The sequence below is a fragment of the Athalia rosae genome, chromosome 1, assembly GCF_917208135.1.
Source record: "Athalia rosae chromosome 1, iyAthRosa1.1, whole genome shotgun sequence".
NCBI classification, from domain to species: domain Eukaryota; kingdom Metazoa; phylum Arthropoda; class Insecta; order Hymenoptera; family Athaliidae; genus Athalia; species Athalia rosae.
This window is the reverse complement of record NC_064026.1, coordinates 8,633,193-8,661,104: the sequence shown is the minus strand read 5'-3', so window position 1 is coordinate 8,661,104 and position 27,912 is coordinate 8,633,193. Positions and strand designations below refer to the sequence as shown.

The following is a 27,912-nucleotide window of genomic DNA, read 5'->3' as shown; positions in this document are numbered from 1 at the left end:
GGGGGGGGGGGGAGAAAGAGAGGGATGAGTAGGATAAGGGGTCGACGGGGGGTCGGTCGGGGGCACTGGCTCGGTTCCTCGCGCGGCCCGTGGGGCAATCAATAGGGTGTTTCGGAGATTCTGGAAACTGCCACCGTCACTGCCGCAAACATGGCTGCTGCCCCCCTGTGCGAGGGAACCCTCTGCCTCGAAAGCTATAGGTCAGCCTGGGCCGTTCGGACCTCGTCGCCTCGCAGAGGGGGGAGGGGGACACACACGCAACCGATCGGCAACGTCGCGTACACGACGTGTTAACGTGACCCAACGCCCCCGACGTCGATGACCCCTCGTGACATCTACCTATCCTACCTATATGGCCCCCCACCCCCTACCCGGCTCCCTCGAAACCAGCGACCTTCGAAAGACTCTTGATTGAACGTAACGAGCACCCGGTCAAACGTTCCTGACCCAATTGATCCGAACGCGAATTATGTACATGACTGTGGCTAGCGCGAAGGTGAATCGGACGTCTGTCGAAGCGGACAGATTTACCCGTGTCGCAGACTCGGTAATGGATACCGTAAATAATCAACGGCTTGCGATGACTCCTAGGACATGCTTTTCAACACGTCGATCGAGAAATCGAGATAAGTTTTTATTTGGTTCGCGCATGCGGAGGGTCGCGGCGAGCGTACAAGTAGGTGAACCGTGGCGAGAAGTTGTAATCGAGTGCAAATGGTGCTTGGGACGCTCGCGATCGTCTGGTTCCATTGACCAGACGAACGACGTGTGGCTTCACCCGCGCAGCACGCACCGATAACCGCGAACAGGTCATTCGTACAACAGGTATCCGGGGAGTCGGACGTAGAAATATCGTCCGGCATTCGCACCGCCGACCCTTGCAACGGGCGTAACTTAATTTATACCGCATACGCTCTACGGTACTGAAGCTGTACGCCGACTTCCGATTCGTCCTTTTCCTCCATCCTTCCTTTCGTATACGTCGTACCATGAATGTATCGAGTCTGTTACAGGATCATCGTCGGGTCACGAAACTAGTCAGACGCAGCAACTCGACTCTCACGCGTCCATACTATTAGCTACGGGTAGGCGCGTGACCGGTGGAAACCGCGCGTGCACGCGTCACCGTCGACGCCGTGCTCCAGGAATACGGTATCAAGTGGCACGTAGCCACGAGTCAGTCGCGTCCGCATGGACGTCGTTTTTTTCCAATCCTTTTTTTTTTTCTCCTCCTCTCCTCTTATTTTTCCATCGGAAGACTTTGCACCCCGAACGTACGAGCCCTTTTACCTCTCAACGGCTCATTTCCCGCGTGTACGTATACCTTATCCACGATATTTATCCAGGTACTCATCTAGCTGCTCGGAGCGTAGGATACTTTTACACCGCACGTGATCGTTACCCGCACACTTGCGGCGAACGCGTTGATGGGTGTGATTTCCGCGGAAAAGTTGGGCGAGTGCGAAAGCACGTATGAGGGGCATACGAGCTCTCCGCACCTCTTTTACTTTTATATTCAAGGCCTGTTAATGGCGAAACAGTATTGCAAGATGTGTGTACGTTGGTTGGCGAGTGACGTCGTCATGCGTCATCCATGCATCCACGTCGTGCGCCACACGGGTTTCTATATTCCGTCGACGCAGGAGATTTCGTTCGATCGAACGACGGAGTCTTGGGTTGAAATCCAGTTTTTATTTCAGGTCGAGATGACCGGCTCGAGTGTGTTCGACTACGTTCACCAGCAGGATCACTCGGAGGTAGCCGAACAACTCGGTCTCGGGCTAACTTCGTCGAGTTCGTCGGGACCCCATTCCTCCAGCTCGGGTCTCGCCTCGCCGAGCAGTGCGGCCTCCGAAGAACACGGATCGACCTCGACGGCGAACCCGGACGGTAACTATGCACATATGAACCCGAAATGTCGCATTTTCGTAGAGAGAGAGAGAGAGAAAACCGAGAAGAATACCGCGATTGAATCATTCCTCGCATCGCGCGAAACCGTTAAAAGGGATTCGACAACGCGAACTGACCTTGAAGGCGTTCGGGTACGCGATGATGTCTGGAGTCGCGACGCGGTGATGGGGTCGAAAGCGTTGCGTTGAGTTTTGGGCACGTTTGCAGTTGAACGCGTTATTCCGAGGACGGTGTGTACTCCACGTGGTGGTCGGACGTGTAACCTGAAATCCGTGACCGGGGGGGGGGTGACGCGACGTGGTCGAAGGGTGGGTCCGGCGACGCGCCTCTGGTTCGGTACGGAACGGTCCGCCGAGTTCCGCCGGGGGGCGAATGGAGGTGCGCGGAAAGTAGGTACGATGACGCGAACGGTTCCGGACGTGCCCCTCGTCGGAACCACGTGGCACCGCGCTAGCGGCCCGCTCTGACGAGGGTTACACGTCTTATCGCCCCCCCCCCCCCCCCCCGTGGTTCACGGTCGCGGGGGCGGCAAAGTTGTGGCCCGGACGGGTGTCGCATACGTATACATGCGGCGGTTGCGGGGCGCCTCGTCGGGTCGGTCGGGATACGGGCGATTGTTATTCCGCGTCTTCCGCGAGACCGCACGTACATAGCCGGGAACCACCCGCGCCTGTTAGCGCCTCGTGACCACGGTCTCCCGCTCGTACACCACCGTAGGAGTACCGCGCAGAGTTCGCGATCCGTCTATCCTCGTTTACCGGCGACGCGTAATCCGTGCGATCCAGAGAGCGATTTTGGTCGCGGAGTTCCGGCGATTCTCCGATCTACCAGCGAGATTTTCTATCTGCGTCTTCGACGAATTCGATCGATGATTACCCAATTACATGTTTCAGTGTCTTCGGTGATGTCGTTGACGGCGAGCGGTCTCTACAAAGGCTACGACCGAGCGTTTTGCGTGAGGATGAAATCCACGCTGACGAAACGGGGATGTCATTTCAAATCGTCTGGGTACCGGGTAAGTCTTCACCGTGTTACGCTTAATCATTGTCTACGATTTTCCCGTTGGCTCGTAACGTCAGGTACGGATTGGATGCACATTCTCGAACGTCCTATTATACGTTCGTACGATATTTCAATAAGGTCGTAACCGTGCAGAGCAAAGATCTCCGAGGGAATTTTACAAAGCTCTGTTACGGGGTGATAAAGACGGCGGTACCTTAATACAAACGACTGGTAGCCGGGGTCGAGGTGTAATAATTGCCTCAATTGGAACGTCGTACGGTGCGGTGGTTGGCGACCACGCGTAACTCTCCGAAGTAACGACGCTCGTTAACCAAAAGTTATAACTGTGCGGATCCTTGGAACACGTGCGCTGTACTATCTGGCCAAGACCTCGCCGAGCTCAGTCTAAATGAAGATATGGTTCCCCTGCACATACGCGAACGTGTTCCACCCCGCTACGGGCGTTTAATACCCCGCTACGGGAATCACGGGGAAACTAATCCGAACGTTACGTGGCCTCCGCGAGAAAATTATTAAATTTGTATCAAAAAAAGCGAAAGACGATAAGGTGTGCGGCGATTCGAGTGTTTGAAATTTTTCTTCCGATCCAGGTGGTGTTGCTACTGTGCAGGCTGAGGCCCCAGTACACGTTCAGCCATGCGAGGAAGTCGGCACCGCCTCTGATGGGGATGGTAGGTCTCGCGATCGCCCTTCCCCCCCCTAGTGTCCACGAGATTCGACTTGAGACTGATATGTTCGTCACTCGCATCAACTTTGACTTCCGGATAGCCCATTGCGAGCCAAAGTGAGTTGAAGGCTCTTTCCCACTGTGCTTTTGGAGGTCCGATGCGAGACGACAGCGAAACTGCATTTCGTCGTCGTGAAAAATAAAAAAAAAGTGTTGATCTAATCGATACGCTGTTTTAGGGTATCCGAGCTGCTGGACTACTCCGCGGACGAGTTGACGGGGAAAAATCTGTACGCTCTTTGCCACGGGGAGGACGCTAATCGACTTCGAAAGTCACACGTCGATCGTGAGTACAACAATAGCGATACGCACCTCTCCTCGTTCGTAACAACTGTTCCTTCGCGGATTTCCGCAGTATAATCTACATGCGAATTTCACCGCGCGCTCTCCTCTGTACCGTCTTCGAAACATAAAAACAGGCGGTTCGCAATCCCTCGATTCTCACTTTAAAACCAGCTACCTTACCCCTAAACGTTATTCTCTCGGCGGTGTCGTCGTCATATATATATACATATACATATACATCCAGAAATATTTGATATTGTAAACGTTTTTGTCGTAAAGCCAAAAGCCAAGAACCAAGAGCTCCGCGCGCTTCCCGCATTTGAGTAGTCACGTGCCGTGTTCCTCTCCTCGTTTCTCTGCCGCCTGCGTGTATCCACCCAGGATTAGGTAGTTGGTATGCAGGGGGTGCGACGCGCCGGATGCGGCATCTCCAGCGAGTTGTTACTCCCCTCTGCCCTCTGCCCTCGCAGCCCGACTGACAGCCCCCTGCCATCTCACGGTCCCTCTTCGCCCCCCCAGCCTCTCTCGCTTACTCTTCATCTCTCACCCGAGGTAGGTACGTCCGCGTAGTTTCCCCAAAGTTTATCGACTCCTGGATGCCCTTACTGCTCACCTAACACTACTTTCGCCGGCACCTACGCGATGCCTCTCCAAAAATTATTACATCCTGCGCTTCGAGAAAAAAGCTCGGCGGCCCACTCGTGTACACCTTTTGTTCCTTTACCTGTGTTCCTTTTCATTTACCGCGTATACATATAGCGCCGATAACGTTATTCTCGTTTTCGTTGAAAATTTCGGCTTCGTTTGTACCAATGAAATGCGATGTCTTTGTTCTCAGTGATCAACAAAGGGCAGGTCCTCACCCACTATTATCGGTTGATGAATAAGAGCGGGGGTTACACGTGGCTGCAGACATGTGCGACGGTCGTTTGTAACTCGAAAAACGCCGAGGAACAGAACATCATCTGCGTCAACTACGTGATCAGGTATGCTCATCGCATTTGGCACAATTTATGCGGAGTCTCCTTTTTGGTTGTAAAAACGACCGTCGACGTAACGTATCGTCGCTTCCTTAATCTAATACGTGGGACGAAGCCACAATCGAACGAAGAAATTTCATTTAGAAAGCCTTTATACAATCGTCATCCCCGAATAATTGGCCGACCGAATACTTTTAATCGGCGAAATGTTAAATGTTTTTTAAACGCTGTCTCAAAAGAAATCAAGCACCCCCTCGAGCGAGGGGGAATCCCTTCGACTTGTTTAAATTCATGACCCCGATAATTGTTCGCTGTTACCTCGGAATTTTTTTTCAATCGATGGCAAAATTGTCGAGGGACTCTTTACTTTCGTCTTACGATGAGCTACGCGTGATAAAAGACATCGCATTCGCGACTATTTCTTTCAGCGGTCGGGAGTATGAAAATCTTATAATGGACTGCTGCCAACTAGAAGATGGCGTCGGGGGCGTTAAGAGGGAAGATGCCGCCGGAAATGACCCCGAAAATGGATCACCCGATGCCGACAGAGGAGGTGAGTAAAATACAAAGACAAAATAATCGGCGGTACAAGTTGAGACGCCGAATCCATTTGGTGATTTTCACCCGATGACAAGTCGCGTGTTTTCGGTGCATCAACCGCCCGCGTGCGCATCCGTAAAAATTCTTCTCCGGCTACTATAATACGCGGGATTCCTCATCAACCGGTGTCTCGTCACGCTGACGAGCCAGAATTTGTCGGACGTGCCCTGGTAATACAAACACGGTATAGCGCGCTCCTGGGAGATCGCGAGACCGTCGGAATAGAATGAAGGAGAGAAAGAGAAAAAGAGAGATACGAAGCGGGCTACGGAGAAAGAGACTATGGACTATTGGATATACCTACTGACATTCCCGATTGGACGCGCTCTTCATCTTCGGACCTTCGCGAAGCGCCGCCGTCCGAAATGCCGGTTCTCTTCTTCCTTCGCTTTCTTTGAGATACATGCTATTATATTTTGTGGGTGCATATAGATATATCTATGGTAGGTGTGGAACGTGCACCTTGTCCAACAAAATAAACAAGCGTCAGCGGCGAGTGGAGTATATTTAGATCCGGGTTCTAATTTCCGTGACAGTTCACTGTGAAGGGTGCTTTTAGAATTTAATAAGAAATAAAAATTCGTAACCATTCGTTACTCCCGGAGTTCAATGACACGGATTCTTGATTAGTTTTCACGGCTAATTTGCGATTCAGTTGTTGTTTATTTATTTCTATGTTTTTTTTTTTTTTTTGTACCCCACAATAGATCGTTGACTTCGTGCCTTGCAGTAATCGAGACTGATTTGTATCTCAGTGCAAAAATCATATCTCTTGTAGTTGATTCCGATAAATCCGTAATCGGCTACCGGTGTACATATTTTGTCAGATTCGTAGCTTTGTAGGTCACGGAAAATAACGCGAGCGAGAAATCCCGCGCTGCAATTTTTCATCCGTGTCTTATAAGCGTTTCAATAGCGTTTGCAATTTTTCTCGTCGGCCTATTTATCGGTGTCGGAGCTGGCTGGCAACGTGCCGAACTGTCAAGGTATAACAACGGCGACGCAAAGTTGGCTCTGCCGATATTACCTATGGTTTAAGGACCACCGGGCTGAGCTCGCCGTCGCCTCGAGCATCGCCTAACCCCAGAGTCCACTCACGTATTTAATGTTTTCATTTGACTGCACTTGTAATGCACCCTGATGCGGCCCGATAGCCCCGGGCGCTATCATCCTTCGATCCATGGCCGAGGGTTTACCCTCTTCGCGCTAATATTACTTCTAGCCCTCTTTCTTCTTCGTCCCTTCACCTTCCGAAAGCTACTTTAGTTCTTCGCTATTAGTTTCTTTCTTTTTTTTTCCCTCAGCTTCGGACTTTATCAATCAAAGACTTGGCGGAAGTTTGTTCGGAGCGTTTGTCCCGTAGCTCAGCTATCTCTGAATTATTTCAGACTACGTAGATGCCGAAATTTCGCATTCCAAACTCTGATTCCGATACAAGTTTGTGAAAGACATTGAGAGTTGTTTAGTTAGAGTTGAAAAAATACGATCTTTGACATAAAAAAATTAATTTTATCGACAAATTTGTTCCTAGTTGTGCAGTACGTTTTGCATCGTATGCATGATTCTGTATTAATTAGCGTCTCGACGGCAACCGCCGAGAATATCGGATGCGTTCTGAAACCTTGGATCTTCGAGTGAATTTAATTATTTTTATATAAACTAGCATTGCACGCTTATCGCATTTGGTTTCCTTCGTCGTTTGAATTTTCCTTCCGTAATTTTCATTCAATTTTACATCATATTCCACACGTATGTTGCGAATTTTTTTTTTTTTTTTTGTCAATCTATGAATTTTTCTCGTCAAAGCATCTCAATTTTTTTGCTCCAAGAAGCGAAAAATTTCTAATGACTTTAGCAATTTCATAGAGAGATAAATTTAACTCATGAATTCGGATTCCTGAGATCAAAATATTCAAGAATATCATAGAAAACCATAAAAAAAAATGTCGAATTCCACCTCCGATTTCTAGAAAAAAACCCAAGGCTTGTTGAATAGGATGAGCATCGATAGTTACTTCAAAATATTGTTCTAGACTTTGTTAGCGTAAAGTCTGTGACTTTGGGTGACTTTCGGATAACCGACCTAAAGTCGACTCCAAGGTGGGCTAAAGATGGACAAATATCACATCAGTGGGGGGAACCTAGGCCGCAAGTATTTCAATATTCCATTCGCTTGTTCGCCACTCTTTACGGGCGTGATGACACCAATATTGATATTCTCTTGACCAACAGAAGCGCTGACCATGTTGTCATCGAGCATAAATTAACCCGTATGCAAATTACGTCGTTCGCACTATAACGTCTATTACGAGTTAGAATCTGACACGCATATATCGACGATTGGCATCTCTATTTTTCTACCGTACGGCGGCGAATTTCTCCTCAGAAATGTTGCCGTACGGAATAGAAAGAAGAAAAATGCACCGAACCGATATAAGCACCGCATACTCTTGTTCTAGAAGGCCGAAGCAGCGGTGGTCCGACAAATCAGCAACCGGAACACCCGCATCGCTCGCCACCGGAAGATGGCGAAGACGCACCTGGTTCCGAAGGCGAACCTCGAGGTGGAAGGCAGCACGATCACGCGGCCCAACTTCAACAGGAGCCCCAAGCAGTGGTGGGTAACGTGAACGCACCGGCGGTAAAACTGCGCGGTCACAAGCGGAAAATCGTCCCGGAAGAGGAGAGTAGCTCGGGTGAGGAAGAGGACGACGACGACGTTACCCCGAAAACAACGACCCTGGGCAGAAGTCACGTTCTCAGTCCCGCGTCTTCGAATCATTCGGTTCCAGCGACGGATCATTCGCTTCGTCCGGCGAGTCCGAAGACCCGACGATCGGAGGGTGCCGGCGACGTGACCGAAAGCGCCGGGGCATCCGTCAAAGACCTGGAACAAGCAATGTCGAAACATTTACCGGGTGCATCGCTCGGGAAACCAGATTCACCGGCGCTTCATCAGCCGACGGATTTCAGCACGGACGCTTTGCTGAAACAGCAACAACAGCGAAGCACGATTCAGTGGATCGGTGCTCACCATCACCTGAGTCATTTGAACCCCCAGCAATCCGCGACGGCGCCTCTTCCGGCCTCGGCACTTCTCAGACAGCTTTACGCGAACAGGGAAAGTGTGATACGCGCCAACGTTCACGGGATCACGTCGACCGGTACCCGGGCACCTTCGGCAGGTGGTGGCTACTACGCCGGTGAGAATCCCCAAAACGGACCTCTCCCGACTCCCCCGGGATCCGAAGGTTCCTCGACGTACGGTGAACACCAATTCGTTCTGTCCGCCCACAACCAGAAAGCTCCGTCGGCGACCAGTGGTGCCGACGCTTTCACGAGTCTCGTCTCCTCGTATTCCGCTGCCGGTGGATACGCGGTCGATTATCACTCCGCGATGACACCTCCGTCGTCCGTATCTCCTCGCGACAAACACCCCCAGCAACAACAACAGCAACAACTCCACGCCGCAAGTGTTGTGGGAAGCTACGAAACTTCCGTTTACAGTGATCCCGTTTTACGTCATCAGTACGAACCCGCTCAACCACTGCCGTTGAAACCGCAAGTTTATTCCGCGGCTGTTCACCCCAGCGCGTTGGATGCGGCTGCGGCAGCTTACGCATCCGCGAGTCTCGAACAACCCCAGTTTTATCATCATCCCGCTGCTGGTGCCGGCTTCCATTTATATCATCCCTCCAACAAGGCGACGTCAAATAGTTGGTACAGCTCGGCCTCTTAGTAGCGGTGCTCGGACGTGTACTTAAATTTTTAGAAAAGACGATACTAGAAACGAACCCAAAGGCCCTACGTGCATATCATATCTCCCTCCCCATATATAACCCAGACTTGAAACGACGTATTACTGCATCAGATGCGGTGCAGTTGGATCGTTGAAATATTACGTGATTAACAGGGAACGAGAGCTAAATTTAACCTTATATATTATATCACAAAGCGAGAAAGATATCGATGTCGAAGATTTTTATTCGTTTTTTGTTGATTTTTGTTTTTTTTTTTTTTTTTTTATTCTCATAACTATAGAACCGAGGGTCACTTGGCGCGAATGACTACAATACCTTGCGTTCAAGTCTCTTCAAAAGAGGCGCTCACACGATATTCTCTCGTCGAAGAAATGTATGATTTATTAAAAATATTTTCTTCCCTTCCCTCTCCTCTTCCTCCCCTTCCCCACACGTTTTCACCCCCTCGTCAGTGCTGGACAAGATATTCGTGCTGGTGCTATTTAATAATTTTTGAAATGTAATTTTCATTAGGTGTGAGTGATGCGGGCGCGACTCGCTTGATGTAAAAAAAATATTAATGATAATAATAAGAATAATAATGATAATGATAATGATAATAATAATCGAACGCGCTCTAACCACCCCTTTAGATATTTATTTAATTGTTAGTACTATTTATGTTATTGGATACGGATCCAAATTTGTTTTATTCTTTTGTTAGGCAGCTTTGAGGGTTATTAAGAATGAGGAAAAAAAAGGAAAAAATATTATTGATATAATAACGTGGAACCAAAATACCTAATTCTTGTTTTATCATTTATACATATAATGTTATGTACATATTTGTGTAGGCATATAATTACACGTATATGCATATAGTATGTAATACATATTGTAGTGTATTAGAGTGGCAAGATTTTTCAGACTTTTGTTTTCGTGCCGATGAAAAAATGTTAATTCAATGCATTCAAAGAGTCCTCTTCAAGTATTAACTTTCGATTTTTTAAATTTCAGAAATTCTCGAATAACATTAAACTGACAGATTTTCGTTAGAGCTTCGAAAAAATAAGTCGAAAAAATATCGCCACCCTAATGTACGTACATATGTAACATATATGATATACACATATGCATATACGATGATAACGCATTGAACCGATCGACGTTATTATAAAATGAAAAAGCAGAGAAAAAAGAGAAACATGATAGGAAATGCTGAACTACAAATTATGTGAGTATGTAAATCGTTCTACTTCTACGCTAGAGGCTTGTACAAAATACGTGGTAGCAGTAGATCTTAGTTTATAATTATAATTATCGTACGTACAAGAAAAAATAAAAATAAATACAAATACGTTAAGGACGAAATTCTGCATCCAGGACTTTGGAATTCTGCGGGTTCCCGGGTTCCCAAGTAATCGATCCCTCTATCACGCTCTTGATCTAACCATTCGTATCGGCGAACCTTGTTTCAAATTTTCAATAATTATTCGCCACTTTTATGATCTTCGTCTTCGTCGATCGCCACGGAGTATATCCACCGTTATGTATGTTATATGTGTGTATAACGACGTCTTAATTAATCGAGTACTTAACTGGGCGGTGGGGATTGTTTTACCTGGCGATAATTTCGTCCTCCTTTCCTGTAAATAAATACTACCTAATAAAAAAACAAGAAAAAAAAAGAAGAAAATATTATTTCAAGGCGTCACAAGTATCATCTACTCCCGCGCTTTTATCCATCGTCAGCTCTTACGTATAGATATACAGAATTAAGAAGAAGATGAAGAAGAAAAAGCCAAAAACAAAGAAAAACATAAAAGATTAGCTAATGACAAGAGAAATGAAACTTATTAATCACAGCCTTGCGACTTTACTAATTGCTGTTCAGTCAAAGACTAGATTTAACATAAGCTAAGCTCGGTGCAATAATTCCGAAGTGAATGTAATATAAAGATGCGTTAAAATTCACGTCTCTCATGTATTGTTATAGCAGCACAGGATATGTAAACTTCTGGTGCTCGTATACGAGATCTCGGTAAAACTACCCTTAAATGTGGATTGGGAAATTCTGATCTGAACCTTTTATTATAATATGCCCACTATGTCCAGTGCGTTGTCCAACATGCTTGCGGGAAAGCGGACACGCAAAAATCCAGAGCCAGCTGCATAAATATTGTAAGTAAACACTCGTCACTGCGCTATTCATATTATAATAATATATGAATTGAATAGTATACAGATAATGTTCGCTGTAATTCGTTGCAGCGGAATGCGACTGCATTGTGATGCGATGAGATATTATTATATACATAAATTATAGTATGATAATATCGTATGCGCCAATCCGAACATTATAAATATTTCCTGGCTTAATGCGCCCTATTTCGTTATAATATATAGGAACACTTATATTAATTATTATGGTTTTTATTCATCATCAAGTTGTACAAACTCAGTTCATATTATAGATAAATCATATGACTAGGTGTGTATACATATTTATGGGTATCGCCTGCGATTCAAATAATCATTAATTCACGTAGTTATATATTAAAGTACTTCTCTGTAGAGTTGATTTAGGTCTCATTAAAATAAAATTTGAAAAATTTACTTTATTTTTGTTATGGATTGATTGTATTAAATATATTTGCAGCCGTACCAATAATATGTTCGTAATGTTTCGTAGATATGTTAATTTTTTTTTTTTTTCCAGATTTTACACGTTTGTTGTATTATGTATTGTATAAGGTAACGACGATATCAGTTAACATGAAATTATTAAATCGGTATAAAAACATCCAACATTCGTATCATTGATATTATTTCATCGATTAATGAAATCGATAAAAAAAAGTTGAAAATTTGTACCAACCAATTTTTGCAGCTTTAATTGATTTTACTTAGTCGACCGTCTCCGTATGTACGGATATTCCTCATACCGATTGTGAACTACAAGAGTTTTATGCAAAGAAGAAATGACTGAGATCAAGTCACGAACATTTCTATTCTGCTGTGCCCTCCGTCGTGTTCGCATTCCTGGCATCGGTTTTGAATCAGCATTAAATATATAATCATGCCAATGAGTTTCGTCGTTATTGTAAAAGATAGAAAAACAAACGATCAAAAATTTTCCGTTCTACTTCGTGAAGCGAACAGTGTATTCAACAATTCCATCAATTTTACCTGTAAAGCTGAAATTTCGTGTCATAACTCAAAGTTTACCGAATCTCTGACGAGATTAACGAAAATTTCTAAATTTCTCACTGTATTGGTAATAATTATTAGTAATGAAATTAATTGATCGTTCGATATATCTGTTGTTTCATTATACATCGAAATTGCCACGTGACCATAAAATGCATAACGAGTGTCACATGTGAAGAGACGCATTTTCATTTTCAGAACAGAGTTCTTTTATGTTATTGTAATGTTCTAAAGAGAAAATATATAGATAAATGCTAATATTTAGGCGTTTGTAATTTTTTGACTACAACAGTCCTCGATATCTACCTTTACAGTCCCCGCACTTACGTAGCTGAGGAGCTGTATCTCTGGGGTATATGAAATTTTTCCTCCACGTTGGATGGCAAAAAATGATCTCACGAATTGAGATTCTTCAAAACCATGTATTGATGGAATTCATGCAATAATTATATTAGATCTAGAGAAATTGTGAATGTGGCATATTTGCCCGGGGTTTTTTCAAAATTTCTCAGTAATCGTCAGGCATTAACAGATGCAGACATCTATCATCTCTTCAGATCAAATGAATTTTTTAGCCAGTCGATAAAACAGAAGCTAGCCGAAATGCTGACAGCAACGTTTGAAGTGTCATAACCTCGTGTTGTTATGACGTTCAATACCTTGAACGTCACGTACAGACTATCAACGTACGTTGATATTATGGGTGATAAATTAACGACGTCAATTAATTACGCAATAGTCTAAGACAAGTTATTTTTTATGAAGCTGTACGATCAAACGTAATTATCAATCAAACATCTAAACTCAAGTGACCTCAGTTGGACTACAAGATCTTGGGAGCAAAATCAAGCATGTGGGTGTTTGGCTATGGTTCTTTGATATGGAAAGCGGATTTTCCATACGAGAGAAAATTAGTTGGTCATATCAAGGGTTACGTAAGACGATTTTATCAGAAAAGTACTGACCACAGAGGCACGCCCGGCAGGGTGGGTGTACATAGCGGGTAAAATTCAAGATTGTAATGCTAAGCCAAAGTTTATATTAACCCTTGAACCTTTCAGCCTGGACGAGTTGTCACTTTGCTATCATCAACAAATCCAAAAGACGAAGTATGGGGACTAGCATATAAAATTGCCACGGAGAATATTGACCATGTTGTTAATCATTTAGACTTCAGAGAGAAAGGAGGCTATGAGAGAAAGACTGTCTTATTTTACCCCTGTAATCCTCCACAAGCGATTGATCCTACAACTTTGAATACTAGTTTTTCATCAAGCACTGGATTGACCTCCAATCCTATGGTACCTGTGACACCTTCGGCTTCAGAAGAAACACCTTTCCAGCTGACAATTTACATCGGTGGAGAGGATAACCCAAACTTTGCTGGGGCTGAAGATCTAGAGACAATAGCTAGACACATATTAGTATCACATGGACCAAGTGGAGCTAATATAGAATATCTTTATAAGTTAGCTAATGCAATGAGGATGGTTGCTCCAGGGGTTATTGACCAACATTTATTCAGTCTTGAAGCTAGTGTGAAAAAATTAGAAGAGAAGACCAAAACTGAAGTATTGTCAGATGGTGAATAGCCTTGTGTACATGAAAAATCAAATCACTTTTTGATCCAAAGACCCGACAGACCCTGATGTAGAACACTTCAAAGAAATATAGTTGCCAATTTATTCTTTGTATGGAAATTTTGTGTCAAAGGTACATAAATCCGGAGCTTCTTTAAATCCTAGGTACAGACACTAACTTGTAAAAGTGTCCTGTGTGACAACCGGCGACTTGCTGTCGACAAAATGTGAATCTGTACCAGTCTGATACCCATCGTCAACTTGCCAAATGACCGATTGAGAGGATGGTATTTACCATTGTGAATCTGGACCCAGATGCTGTGCCTTTTGCCTTACCGATCAAACAAGGATAAGGAGCCAACAGTGTCCTGTTTTACTTTTGCCGACAGTCAAACAACAAGTTCTCTCATCTGCCGCGTGTCTATCGACTGCCATGCTCTGAAGTCAGATGTGGGATGTTAGTGATGTTTACTGCATGGAATGTCAGTGGTGGTGAATTTGTTTGGTTTATTTCTCTGTGTTAAACATATAAGAATCCAAATGACTACTCAGCTTTTGGCTGGAAAAATTTTGGAAGTGTAACCAGATTCCAATACTTCAGCTCCCCAGAGCATTGGTCAAAGGTGAGTACGTCGTATTGTGAGAAATATCGATGTCCCGGGGACCTCGGTGTGCTAGATTAATTCAGTCATTCTGTCCATACGTATATGGTTCTATCTTCCATCAGTATTAGCAGATCTCAATTAATCGACCTCCAGTTACTAGCTATTATTCATTTTCAGTGACAATGCCACGTACTTCTAGCACATGCTACAGTGGTTTTATCACCTAACCTAACATGGTCATAACCTTACTTTCTGTATATTTCGGTAGCAGATATTGATTCAGTATTTTGGTTAAATATTATAATGGTCAGGGCTAACCAGTTCACCAACGCAGTGTTGAAATGACAGCTTATGTCCTCGATTATTTACGATGCAAACATATGATCTCTGGACACACTACAATTTTTCTTTGCCTGAATCATAAACCACAAGATCTACAAAGCCACAAGTGATAAGAGAACCAGATAGTGGTGATGATTATGATACAGTTAACATCTGGTTATCTCAAAGAGAACATCAGTATGTTTTGTGGAAATGGTAGAAAATGAGAGAATTGCATTGCCTGCAGTTTGCTAACGCAAACTAGCAAAAAGTTTGTTGTACGTAGTATACGATTTCCGTTTCCCAATACGTGAATTGAGTTCGTTATCGTAATAGAAAATATTTTCCACCACCAGTATTCAATCTACTTAAATAATAAGTACAACAATTATTTTTACTAAGAATTTTACAGCAGGAACTGACGATATGAATCTCTTGAATCGAATTCTGGTCGATTATTCCGGCAATGTAGTGAAATTTTGTAAATTTGGTTTCTTGGGTAAAAATTTTTTTTTGGTCAATCTACGAATTTTTCTCATCGAGATATCTCAATTTTGTTGCTTCAAAAAGCGAGAAATTGGTGATAACTCAATCAATTTTATAGATCGATCAATTCAGCTTTTAAATTTGGATTCCTGAGATCAAAATACATAAGAATAGCATAGAAAACCCCCCCAAAAAAAATATTGATTTTTGACCCCGAAATCGGAAAAACGCCAAGGGGTACCCCTTTGGATTTTTTCGATTTTTGACCAAAAATTTTTATTTTTTAAATTTGATTGTATGGCACTTTTCTTACGTATTTTGACCCCAGGAACACGAATCCGTTGAGTAAAATGAGCTACGATTTTTTCTAATCGAGATATTCCAATTTTTTTGCTCCAAAAAGTGCAAAATTGGCGATAACTCGGTCAATTTTGTAAATACACCAATTTGACTTATGAATTCAGATTCCTGAAGTCAAAATACATAAGAATAGCATGTAAAATAAAATTTTTTTTTTTGCTCCAAAAATCGAAAATTTTCCAAGGGGTACCCCTTTGGATTTTTTCAATTTTAGAGCTAAAATTGAAGTATTTTTAAAATAGATTGTAGGACACTTTTTTAACGTATTTTGACCCCAGGAACACGAATCTGTCGGTCAAATTGAGCTATGAATTTTTTCCGTCGAGATATCCTTGATTCGTCACTCTTTTGCTCGACAAATTGGCGATAACTCGATTAATTCCGTGAATAGATCAATTTGGCTTCTGAATTCGGATTCCTATGACCGCCAATCATTTGTAGCACGTCTGCAGAAATCCAGGTACGAATCGATATTCACTGCGATATACTCATTCTAATTATGACCCGGTCTTTCGTTAAATTAGTAACTTCACGTTTTGCACAACTTCCAACATGCCAAAAGCCAGAACAGAACATTTATTTCGAGTATTTCATTAAAACTCAGGTACACCGTGCGGGCGAACCCTCGTCATTGATTAAAAACTGTATAGTCTGAAGTCTTGACATTCACATGTAGTTGGGCTCAAAAAATTTTCGAGGTGAGACGGTATACAAGAATAATATGTAATTTATTTCTTTTTATTTCCCAAATTCTATCGATATTTGAAGAATGATCGATAATAGGCCTGGCTCATAGCCGGTGAGGCGTTCTCGCTGGATGATTTCAATTTCCCAAAAGTCGGTTCAGAAATGTTCTTATCACGTTCATTTCGGTACCCATAAACTCGTATCATCAGCAACGACACAAACATGGAGCATGACATTTTAGTCAAACTGCTTTGTCTTTTCTTCTCCCAAAGGTGTCGTTCTGGTTGAAACTTTTGATAAGACTATAGCGTGGGGTTGCTTCACATTGTTTCTCAAGTGTTGCGGCTGCTTTTATCAGAAGATGCCCAATTACGTTTCGCAGCGTTCGCAGTAGAGGCCTGTCATTTGAGCGATAAATAACATTTCTCCTCACCTGCATAGACGTATGAGAGAATCCAGATTTTCCCTTCCAACATCCGTGAGGATATAAAAAATCGATCTCTACAGACCGAGTACTGAATTCAACCGGCTCCCAAATCGTTGTTATTCCCCAACCGATATTATTCTGACAATGAGTATGGGAATCGAATATAACTTTTTTTTGCCCATCAAAACGATTCCATTCTTCAAAAATCTGGTGCATTCACATGCGCCGTTCGTTCATTCAACACATTTTCGCTGAATGATGCATTATAATTCAAGTATGCAATTTACTCGTGGACTGCCGTGTCATGAAAAGCTTTTTTTCATACACTTTAAAACACGGTAAGCTGTCAAGCGCAGTTTCACATGCATTATGTATTTTAATTTTCGGCTTTAAGCTTGCCTGTAAATAAAATACAAACGTTCTCAGCAGTCGGTATAACATAACATCATTATGCATAACTCGGTATAAAATATTTTCCTCATTGTCATTTTAGGCAAAAAAGTTCAAAATATATATGTAATAACGTTGATGCCAAAGTCCGCTCCTACGAACCTCGTGTAACTGACGATGCTGAAGAACTTTACATGTTGACGAAGAGGAATGAATATTCGACGTTGAAGACCAATCGCATGTAACTCAAAAAAAAAAAAACGACGAGCTCAGTTGGTTACGGTAATGCTTACGGATATGGTTATGGTTTCGGATAACCCGCATAGTCTAGACCGGAGTGTGTTGAGACGCTGCAAATTGCGTTCTACGCGCGTCTAGTCTGCACCAAGCCGCAAGTTTTTAACTCATCGTCAAACCGAGTGGTGAAAATTCTTTACCCTTCATTATTTTTTACTCATTGTGATCTTGACGCATGAAACAAGTAGGCTGAAATCTAAAATCGTAAAGAAACTAGACTACGTTGCTGCTCCACAATTAGGTCAACTCGACGTCGATTTGCGTCACCTCAGTTAATAGTATACAGGTATACCTATGTCAGGGTGGCGCAAAAAAAGAGAGTAGATTTTTTTTTGCGTCTCCTATCGAAGTATATTAGTTCAACATGTTTGAGGAGCAGCTCCTCTAAAGATCGGCTCGAAAAAAAACCTCTTTAAGGGTAGCTCAAGATTTAACAAGAATTTTAAAATCGTCAAAAATTGATTTTTTTTTCTCGTCATTCTATAATATTCCAGGTTGAAAATGATGGAGATTTTGAATAATACAATTCGATATTTTGATATCCGATATACGCTCCCAATTTTTTCAACTCTTAACTCACAGAAAAAAAAATCCAAAATCTGGCAGGAAATTTTTCATCGATCGCTCTGATTCAACTTGACTCTGCACCTTCGATCTTAGAGGATATGAAATACCGTGCAGATATTTGCATCGCGAATAAAAATGTAATGCAATTTACGGAAATCTTGGACGATCAATGAACAATCCCTAAAATGGAAATCATCCCTTATATACGAGGTGATAAAAAATAGCCTGTAATATTAGAGTACTTGTAACGCGCGCGCCGTGTCGCGTTTTAATTGATTATTTTACCACGGTGCGTACATACGGTTACATTATACTCCGTAGAGCGTACATTATACAGCTCACGTGTACGTAGTACCTAACGCTAATACTCTGCGGTCAAACAATATGATTGATGTACCGACGTGTACACCGTCTCATTACCATCATTTTGTATGGTGCTAATTAACGTTTAAATTTATTATACTTTTTTTCAAACTCTCGTGTTCTTCGCAGGTGTAGATAATATATTTTACGTATGCAATCATTGGAACAGACAACTTAATCGTACGAAATTGAGCGTACGTAGAAATGAATCGTGTTTGTTCTCTGTTTTTTTCCTCATTGAATTTACATCGTCTGATCAGCTATTGATTTTTTTCCAAATTCTATAGCTCCGTCGCAAATATTTTTCACCATAATACCACCTACCCTGTAAAGCAAACAATTTCGTATGTGCGAAGTTGGGGGGGAAAAAGAAAAAAAATTTCAATGGCTAGACTCGCGAAAATATTCATTGCTAATGGCGGGAATAATTTGATCCTTTCATGTACACTGATTTATCGTTAGCTAGGTGAAATAATATTGCGGTAAATCTCAACGCTAACTACACAATTCTCACGAATGGCCGACAATTCTTTACGATCCTTTCGGCTAGAGTGCAGTACACCCCGAAATTTTATGAACCCATTGCGGCTCGCCATCTATCCGCGGGGTGGTTACTCTATTTTTATTTTTATACACCTACGGGGCGAAGGCGAAGGTGGTTCTTTCACAATTGTAAACACGAAACTGCTAGTCCGTGTCTGCCTATACATAGATCGGGGATTGTGTAATCGGAAAGGATATTGAAGGATAACATCGTCTAGTTCGTACCGCGTCCCTTGGAGTATCGAAAACAGAAAATAATAAAAATAAAACGAAGCAATCTTGAACGTCGCCAGCTCTTCGGCCATCGATGTGTGACCTTACGGGTAACGCCAATCGGTGACCTATCGATTGATCTTCATTCGGTTGACCGGTCGAAATTAGCTCGGACTCTATACGTATCCCCTCGACCGGATATCCCACTTTTTTGGATCACCTTTATCTCATCCCCAGTCTTAGTTTCCCTCGGTACATCACCGTCGCCCGATTCCTCTATTTTTGTTGATTTTTTTCTCACCCCCGGCTCACAATCAGCCCCGAACACGCTTATTTGCAGTTACCGAGAATTGTACTCTCCGACCCCCTAACGAATTATGTCGTCTTTTTCACCGATCGCGTTCGACCCCGGCGTCGTTCAACGAGTGTATGAAAAAGAGAAAAAAAAAAACAGAAAATTCTTATCCAAATCGACACGCGAATCTTCTTTTGAGAAATACGAGTGGATATAATAACTGTACACCTATATCCATACGCGAATTGATCCGTACGCTCAGTCATCGTTTTATCCGCATGTTCCTTCGTCTCGTGCCCATACTCGGCACACGTGAGACGCGCGGGTGATTGGGAAGGAGCGTAGTGGAGCCGGTATACCTTGGAGAAGCGATCCGCCGACGAAGCTCTTTCTATACTTCTTCTTCGTGATTCTTTTTCTCGGTGCGCCCACGTAACCCTTCGAGTATAGTATACGGACACCTGCAGGGAACCAGACGCGCCGATATATGTGCGCGAATGTATACCTACGTATCACGTTCGACGTGCGAAACTAGCTTCTTTTTCTACTTCGCTGGAAGAAGGTCCGAGTAGGCTTTTCTATTCGTCTTGTTTAAATTTTACACACGTCCTTTTCCGGATCGTTTAAAGCTATCGCGATATAACGGTATAGGATTCATCGCTCTCGTACGATTTGCTAAACCGTACAGAAAATCGGCTATGACGAACGTACGCACTGTATATTTCAAGCCCACGTTGTATACTTGATTTTTTGCTGACACTTCGATCTCTAAAGATCCTTCAGCGATTTTTCCGCGCTCCTTGAATTATGCATTTTTACCCGTTCGAATACTTTTCGTTTTCTAATATAGCCCGTGTCGATACTTTGGTCGTAAAAATAAAAGGACGAAAAACGAGAGTGTAATAAAAATCTTTCATCCTCGGACGAAAAAAGGAATTCATAAATAAACCGGCGAATCGACGGTAAAATCGAAAGGAGAAATTTCATGCTACGAGCCGTATAGGAGATCGCTTCGTAATCTACCATCCCGGGTAATGTGGGGGAATACGCATCGAACGGAATTCGATCTACCTTGCAAAACGGCGAAGAAGTAACATCGCAGCACTCGGGGACGCCCGTATAAAGCCGAAAGTTTCCCAATCTTTCCGCCAAGTTTATATCGATGCGGTAACGATCGAAACCATTTTCATATCAAGTCCTGTTACGTGCTGAGTTAGAATTGATCGGGGTAATTAAATTCCTCGATTCCACCCCCCCCCCTCCCCCAGCAGCCGCACGATTCTCGAATCGTTGTCGGAAAAGCTCTCGTGTCTGTCGCACCGAACCCAGATGATATCTGGTAATCTATATAGAAAGCACGAGGGGGAAAAAGATTGGGGTGCGAAGGGAAAGGAAGGAAGGGTGTACGCGAAAGTACGAAACTTCGTAATACTTAACCGGGGTGAATCACCGTCTGGAATACTAGAAGTTGGACGGGCGTCGGGCGTCGGGTTGGACATGCGCAACCGTTTCGACGGCTATCCCATGCGTCGGAACTAACGTCAGTGTTGACTGTTTGTCTCATCTGACATCCACAGTCCGCGTGGCTCTCTTTGCTACAAGCGTGCGCTTTCCAGCTGTTCCGTGCAATAAGAGGGTTTCTCTTGTCGGGGCGTCGGATCGGGAAGGGAGGGAAATTACAACACGGCTGCTGTAACGCGTCGTGTTCCGATACGACGTCGCGGACTGCGTATGTGACATTTTCAAATCTGACACCGGTTGTCTCCTCCAATCGCCCGCAGAATTGATTCATTCGAAATTAACGCGGTACAATATTATATCGGACTGTTCGTGCGGTCGGGGTTCTTGTGCGTGCACGGTGTTAGTCTTGTCATTCATCCCCCATGGTTTTGTTGTGCGTGATTTTTATCCGCGGGTGTTGTGCTCCGGTCAATCATTGATTCTCTGCCATTTTCGCTGTTTCTGATTTTTTGTTTCGTTGTCTTCTATTTTTTTTTTTTTTGTGATATGCGACACAATTTCCTGAAAGTTCTTTGGAAGATACAGCAATGAACGCGTCTCTTGGTCTCAGTCTACAACGTTTCAGAAGGTAAGAACCACCCTGCAGGTGAAAAATTTTTTAATTCATGATCATGATCGTCGTCGTTATTTCGAACACTGTGTGAGATTCTTATCTTTCTTTGATTCGAATCAAAATATCGCATGTTTCATCTCGTGAGTAACGAGCCTTCGGATTCACCCAAGGGGAAAAAGTATCCCAAGCTCGCGGCGTTCGAAGCTTTGCTTCGGTATCTCTAAGAATCCGGAAGCGAAGTTCAATAATCGCTAACCGATAATTGTATTGGAAACGACCGCGACCGTTGGATGCGATAATAGAATCCTACCGCATTATTCGCGAGCACCGTAATTGTTCTACGCTGAAAACTCCGAAGACTAACAAGTAAGACTCCGGCGATCGCGATCCATCGCTCGAGATGATAAAAAACGAATTACAACGGGTCGCAGTTGGATAATACGGCGCGCGGTTAATGATTCAGTCATTCACTGAAACAGCGGTTCGTATTATCCCCATATAAGGTAGCATAATCAGTCAAATTGACCGATTGAAGACGTTGAAAACTTGCCCATTGTGGAGTATACTACAGTACCGCTTGAATCGCGTTGCTTTCAAGTCCTCATCCGCAGCAGATTCAAAGCGACGACGTCGACGTCGACGTCGCGTCGGCTGGGCTGGGGTGGGGGGGTAGAATAGCGATTTGTAGATTGTACATCAAGGCTTTTAAAAAAATTCGAACCTCGTAGCGCGCACTTTCCCACCCCTAACGACTCCGCTGCCAGACGTCACTCTCAGCTGTTTGATTCACGCATTATTTCTGCTCGAGATGATGCAGACCGAAGGGTTTCGCAGACACGGCACAGTTGATTAAACTTTCAAATCAACGGATTAGTTACCCGTATTTAAATCTTCTTTCCAATCCGTTTCATCGATAAAGAGAAACTACGATATTATCGATATGTGCATGCCTTTGAAATTCTCATCTCGTTTTGAAAATTTCATTATCTGTTTATTGGAATATTGTCGACCAAACGTTTCCTCGCTGTGGCTTCGGGTGTTGTAAAAATCGAACTAAATTATATTATCTCGTGGTTGAAATCGCTGATCACAAAGGTAAATTGAAAATTCTCAACAAATTGGTCCGGACGTGACCGTTAATTGAGCGACCTATTCGGGACCCATAAAAGATGAGTTATCGACGAAGTTCGGCTTTGCGCGAGGCTTTACGATGCCTGTAAGTTCAGCTGAGAACGTTCTACGCGGATTAATACGATGGAAAAGCGGGATGAGGAAGAAAGTAGTAACCGTATCGATTTCATTATCTACGTGACAGCCTCGTTCGACGTCTTTTATACAACATTTTCGCCGCATGTGTAATTACAGCGATTTTCATGGAGCCCGTTTCAATGGAAACTTTGCCAAATGATATCGAACTAAATTCAACGTTCGTTGCAGCGAAATTTTCGTACTTCCTTCAACCGAATCACGTTCAATCCCTATCCGCGTTCTACACGTATACGGCGTGGAATTGACTGATCAAATTTATGACGTCATTATGAGATATTCCCCCCCTAAATTTATATCATACCCTCCGGCCTCGATCCGCCCTCACTCCCAGTTTCTCTCATCAGCTGTGTTTGGAAGACTTTAATTGTAACTAATCGTTTAACTGGTCCAGTTAGATCACTCGCGCGCGCAATGCTAAAAATATGTATTTGACGCGCACACGTTGCGATCGCTTAAAGGTCAAGCTCATCTTATTACGAAAAAAAAATTCACCTACACACAAAAATAAAACGCGGGATGATCTTTGTTCCCAATTTCTCAAAACGTTGATCACCGCGATTCGCGTGTAGTCGAAAAGTCAATAATCGAATGCGGTGAGTTCGCGTTTTGTAGAAAACTAAAATTGTCGAAGAATGTTCGGGGAATCTTTTTAGTACATACAACGTAACGTACGTTCGTAATAACATCCGCGTAGATTCACACGTATGAGACGGCGGTGGTCCCGGTATGCAGAATGCGGGACGTGGTGTGTGCGAAGAAGTGAGGTCACGCTCCAGTTAACACGTGGGTGACGTGTGCGATACACGTACCCCTCCGTCATTGCGTGCTCCGTGATACGGTCAAGTCCAAAAGTCACGCCAAGACAGACAAAAAAAAATTGGAAATTAAAAAACAACCACACATGTCATTCGCGAACTTCCGTGATACCACCTATAACCCACTCCGTAGCTCGGAGGAGTGACTCACCAATAACGAGTGAACTCTTTCCTGGGATTAAACTCACGTGCATGTACATCCGCATCTCCTGCATCTGGGTTTTAAAATTTAAACCCCTCGCACTTGATGTCTATCGAAAAATTTATAACCGCACCGTGCTCGGCGTACCTATACGTATACGTATGTAACTGCAGTTTATATTATTACCTATAGACGTACGTACGTACATACGTGTACATACATTCCGGAACGGCGAGTTTAACTGCAGGCCGACTTTTCAACCGCTACACTCATAGGTACATTTTTCCGTACAACTGAAAATATATCCTCAGAAATGGGGACGAATTCTTTCACTTATTATAGACTGGCCGCCTGCCTGACAGCCTGTCTGTCTGCTTCTGGAGTAGTCCGCCCTTTAATCATTCCGACGACGTACGGATGCGACTGATGAACTGTTTCTTTCGAAATTATCAATCTCACGTAAGCCAGTTTCAAAAGGTCGATGCATACGTATGCAGTTATCTGTATACGTGTAACTAGATCGAACCGCAAACGATGAATCTATAAGAGCTGCGTCGTTATGTACACGTTTGCTTTTTTCGAATCTGCTTTGAAATATGAGCAATATGGATCTGACTTACAACAGCAAACAGTTCTTTCTTTGTTTCTTTTAATTCTTAAATCAATGGTCACGAACTACTTTCGTTTACTTTTAACGCGATAACGAAATGTGCATATGATATAAAGCTTCATGTAAAGTGCAGCGAAGAAGAAAATTTTACAGAAAATCGAACATTATCGACCGATGGTATTCGGCCAGATATATTGAATTCTTGTGGAACTCGGAATTAATTCGTTGCACGGAGAACTTGGATTCGTTTCAGCGATATCTTTGACGTCTAGGAGGCCACCAATAATTTTGTATATGTATACGTTACGCGTTCATCGTGACGACTGGCAGATGATATACCTATACAGTCTGACTTTTATGTAAATCGATTGGATAGTATATTATAAAATCTTTTAATACTTCCGTTATTATTCATGTCAGTTATCGCATCTATAATATGACCGATTGAAAGCTAATTAAAAATATACTCTGTTGGGATTTTTATAAAAGCGCATTTTATGAAAATGCTATCACATGTGAGTCATAACGATAATCCGCTGCAGGGTGCACGCGTATCACGTCGCCTGACATATTTATATACTGCCCCCAATTATATACGCGTCCCGCAAATCTGCACCGATTGCGCTATATAATTACGTTTTTGCTGTATTTCGTTATTTTTTTTCCGTTGCCTGCACGCGCGTTCAAAAAATTGATTATCCGCAGCCGTCGATTCCTCCCGATGCATCGTTATTATATAAATATACACACGTGTGCAAGTATAATATTGTTTTCTGGGTTTTCTATTTTTGCAGCTTACGCGGCGGTCGCAGGGTCGCGTTGATTGATCGCAGTTGTTGGTACAAATATATTATTTGCGAAACTCAGCCGAATCTTTTTCCAGCGATATCGTATATACACACGTACATATATTTTTTTGACGTCTCTCTTTTTATTTCATTCGACTAACAACAGGTGAACAAAGATTTATTAAGATCGACCGCGACACAGTAGGAAAAAACTATTGGCCAATTTCAGAGGGTGGATTTCGCTTGGGAAATGCGAGTTATACACGTTATGCTTGAACGGGTTAACAACACCAGAGGGAATATTAACTGAAGTCTTATTTTCTTTTCCCCTTTTTTCTTTTTCCTAGTTCGTACTTGTTTTTCGAACCTAAATTAATTAGATCAGCCAGGCTCGGGGTACCCGATGTATATATACCTGTATACGTATGTTACGTACGTCTACAGATTGTGCAAAGTGTACAAAGAATATGGCGCGATTGACCTGATCGGGTTTCCTTCGGCAGGCTAATTAATTCCGGTCAAGGAACACCCTTCGCCGAGATCCAATTTAATGCGGAGATGCGATAAATTTGACCGGTACCTCAACGTGGGTCTGCCGCTACGACGTACGGCACCTAGTGCGAATTTCCGCCGGGAAAAATAATCGATTAGAAATGTGTGGAGAAAGTAAAAAATTCGAATACTTCGATGGAAATATTCATCGATGTATGAAATTTGAAAGTTTATACCCCGCGTACCGTATAATATTCCTAATCTTTGCGGTATTTGTGGTCCCAAATATACCTACTCGTGTTACGCGTACGAGGGGGGGATGGATGGATGGATGGGTAACGCGCGAACTTGCAAAGCCCGAAAACCTCACGGATGACGTCGTTTTAAGGCGTTCTGTAATTACAGTAGGTACGTACCTTATACCTACCGGCTAGCTCCGAGCACGGAGTGTACGGGGCGAGAAAAATATTCCCCGCTCGGGGTGCGTTGTAAGGTGAGAGTAATTACACTTTTTGCACTTATTTCTTTCGCGATATAATACCTCTTACCCTGCACCCCGCCCAAGTTACACACACTCGCGTCTTACTTTTTTTCAACTATTTATTTCCACCGCACGCCGTGAATCCGCCAAGTTTTTTTCTTATTGCAGCGCGACGCAGGGTGGAAAAATTAAGGTGTAGTCTAAGTATGACTATACGTAATGCAATTTTTTATTCGTCGACGCGCACATTTTAAGGGCAATGGAAAGCCCCACGGCATCCGTCTCGCGCTTCGCATTGTGTAGCAGATGGCCCGTGAGTTTCGCCAAAGGGAATGCGCTGTACGGTTGGATAGGGCATAGTATAGGTACGTTTCATCCGAAAGTCCACGATTCCCTAACAATCGTTCCGAACGGAAGTCAATTCTATTCCTGTACTCCCCATTAAATGAAACTCCATCGCTTTGTGTCCCACTGCGTTCGTTATCGTTGTATACTATCGCCGATATATGTATAGGTGCCGCTCGCCATTATCTATTGTGAAGAATTAAAAACCTGGACCATTGAAGATATGCGGAATCGTAATTACGGTATACTTTTATCAAAAGCCAGAGCCGTCGCAGTTTCTGGGTAAAATAAGCCATCGTTATATTAAATCGGGTTTAATAAGTGACGTATTCGAAGACCTACATTTTCAAATAACCCGGCTCTCCTAGAATTTTGCAGTTTATATTTCTGTATAAATGCTTGGCCTAGTTCGATCTGAACCACCGCCTATTACGTTAGCTGCATATTTATGTATAATAACATTTGGAACGCGACGCGCGGTGTTATCATTTCATTTACCCGTTTCTTCGATTCCCCTGACTCGCTCGGTTCTTCCGTTTTATCAGTTTTATTTATGCTTTCCTCGCGATTCTTCAAACCTGAAATCCCTCTTCACCATCCCCTCTCGAATTCTTAAAGCCGTCGGTCACGTAAAAAGGATTAAAAATTTTACACGCGTATTATACGGGTGTAAACGTGCTATTCGAAACCTCCGCTGTTTCTTGAGTCGAAAGAGGGAAAAAAAAACATTGTTTGCCGAAAGGGTCGAAGATGTTGGAAAGGAATAACCCCGCAGAAAGAAGCCTCGGGCAGCTACCGTATAGCCCTACAGGGTCTCTTGCGTCGAGCGTGAAATATATTGACTCCTTTGGAAGTTTGGTAGACGGACGAGATTCTCTAGTTCATCGAATTGATTTTGACGCAAAAAGGTCTATAGATTTGCCGGGGGTTGTGCGTATATAAAATGGATTCATATATAAGAAAGAGAGAGGAAGTAATCACCCTTTTTGTTTGCGTTGATATAGAACACGATGCCGTCCCGCTTTGATGCCGTCTTCGTTTTTCCATTGATTAGCGAATGCTTCGGTAGAGATTCCCATTATACGAAATGATCATTGTGTGTCATCTATACCTCTATACCTCTATACCTCTATATATCTACTTGATATACCACAATTTCCGAACAAATCCGAATCACGGTTCAGCATCTCATGTTTTATTCTTTCCGAATGTATACCTATATGTATCGGCATTGATTTTCTTCGATTTTCGGGTCGAAAGTGAAGAGTTTTTTCACAGTATTTTTC

General features: G+C 43.2%; 3 protein-coding genes across 9 annotated transcripts in view; all 3 read left to right on the top strand.

The window, feature by feature from the left end:
• The window catches only part of LOC125500211 (protein trachealess), a 160,710-nt gene extending 148,823 nt beyond the window's left edge, over positions 1-11,887 (top strand). For 5 of the 6 annotated variants that reach the window (XM_048652097.1, XM_048652111.1, XM_048652114.1 and 2 more), the window contains 7 exons: positions 1,701-1,890; positions 2,805-2,926; positions 3,525-3,718; positions 3,841-3,947; positions 4,785-4,932; positions 5,355-5,479; positions 7,986-11,887. In XM_048652097.1, the coding sequence (XP_048508054.1) occupies positions 1,701-1,890; positions 2,805-2,926; positions 3,525-3,718; positions 3,841-3,947; positions 4,785-4,932; positions 5,355-5,479; positions 7,986-9,265 (2,166 nt within the window). In that variant the 3' untranslated portion in view covers positions 9,266-11,887. The remainder of the gene's footprint in view (positions 1-1,700; positions 1,891-2,804; positions 2,927-3,524; positions 3,719-3,840; positions 3,948-4,784; positions 4,933-5,354; positions 5,480-7,985) is intronic. The other variant, XM_048652101.1, reaches the window with a different exon arrangement.
• Positions 11,888-13,081: 1,194 nt separating this feature from the next.
• Positions 13,082-14,176, top strand: LOC105685990 (putative glutathione-specific gamma-glutamylcyclotransferase 2). Its single transcript, XM_012400514.3, has 2 exons — positions 13,082-13,462; positions 13,538-14,176. Exons 1-2 carry the CDS (start codon positions 13,328-13,330, stop codon positions 14,066-14,068), a joined length of 666 nt encoding a protein of 221 aa, XP_012255937.2. The 5' UTR covers positions 13,082-13,327; the 3' UTR covers positions 14,069-14,176.
• A 6,999-nt stretch (positions 14,177-21,175) lies between these two features.
• Positions 21,176-27,912, top strand: part of LOC105686038 (HEAT repeat-containing protein 5B) — a 66,296-nt gene continuing 59,559 nt past the window's right edge. The window contains exon 1 of one of the 2 annotated variants that reach the window (XM_012400587.2): positions 21,176-21,699. In XM_012400587.2, the coding sequence (XP_012256010.2) occupies positions 21,659-21,699 (41 nt within the window). In that variant the 5' untranslated portion in view covers positions 21,176-21,658. The remainder of the gene's footprint in view (positions 21,700-27,912) is intronic. The other variant, XM_048652082.1, reaches the window with a different exon arrangement.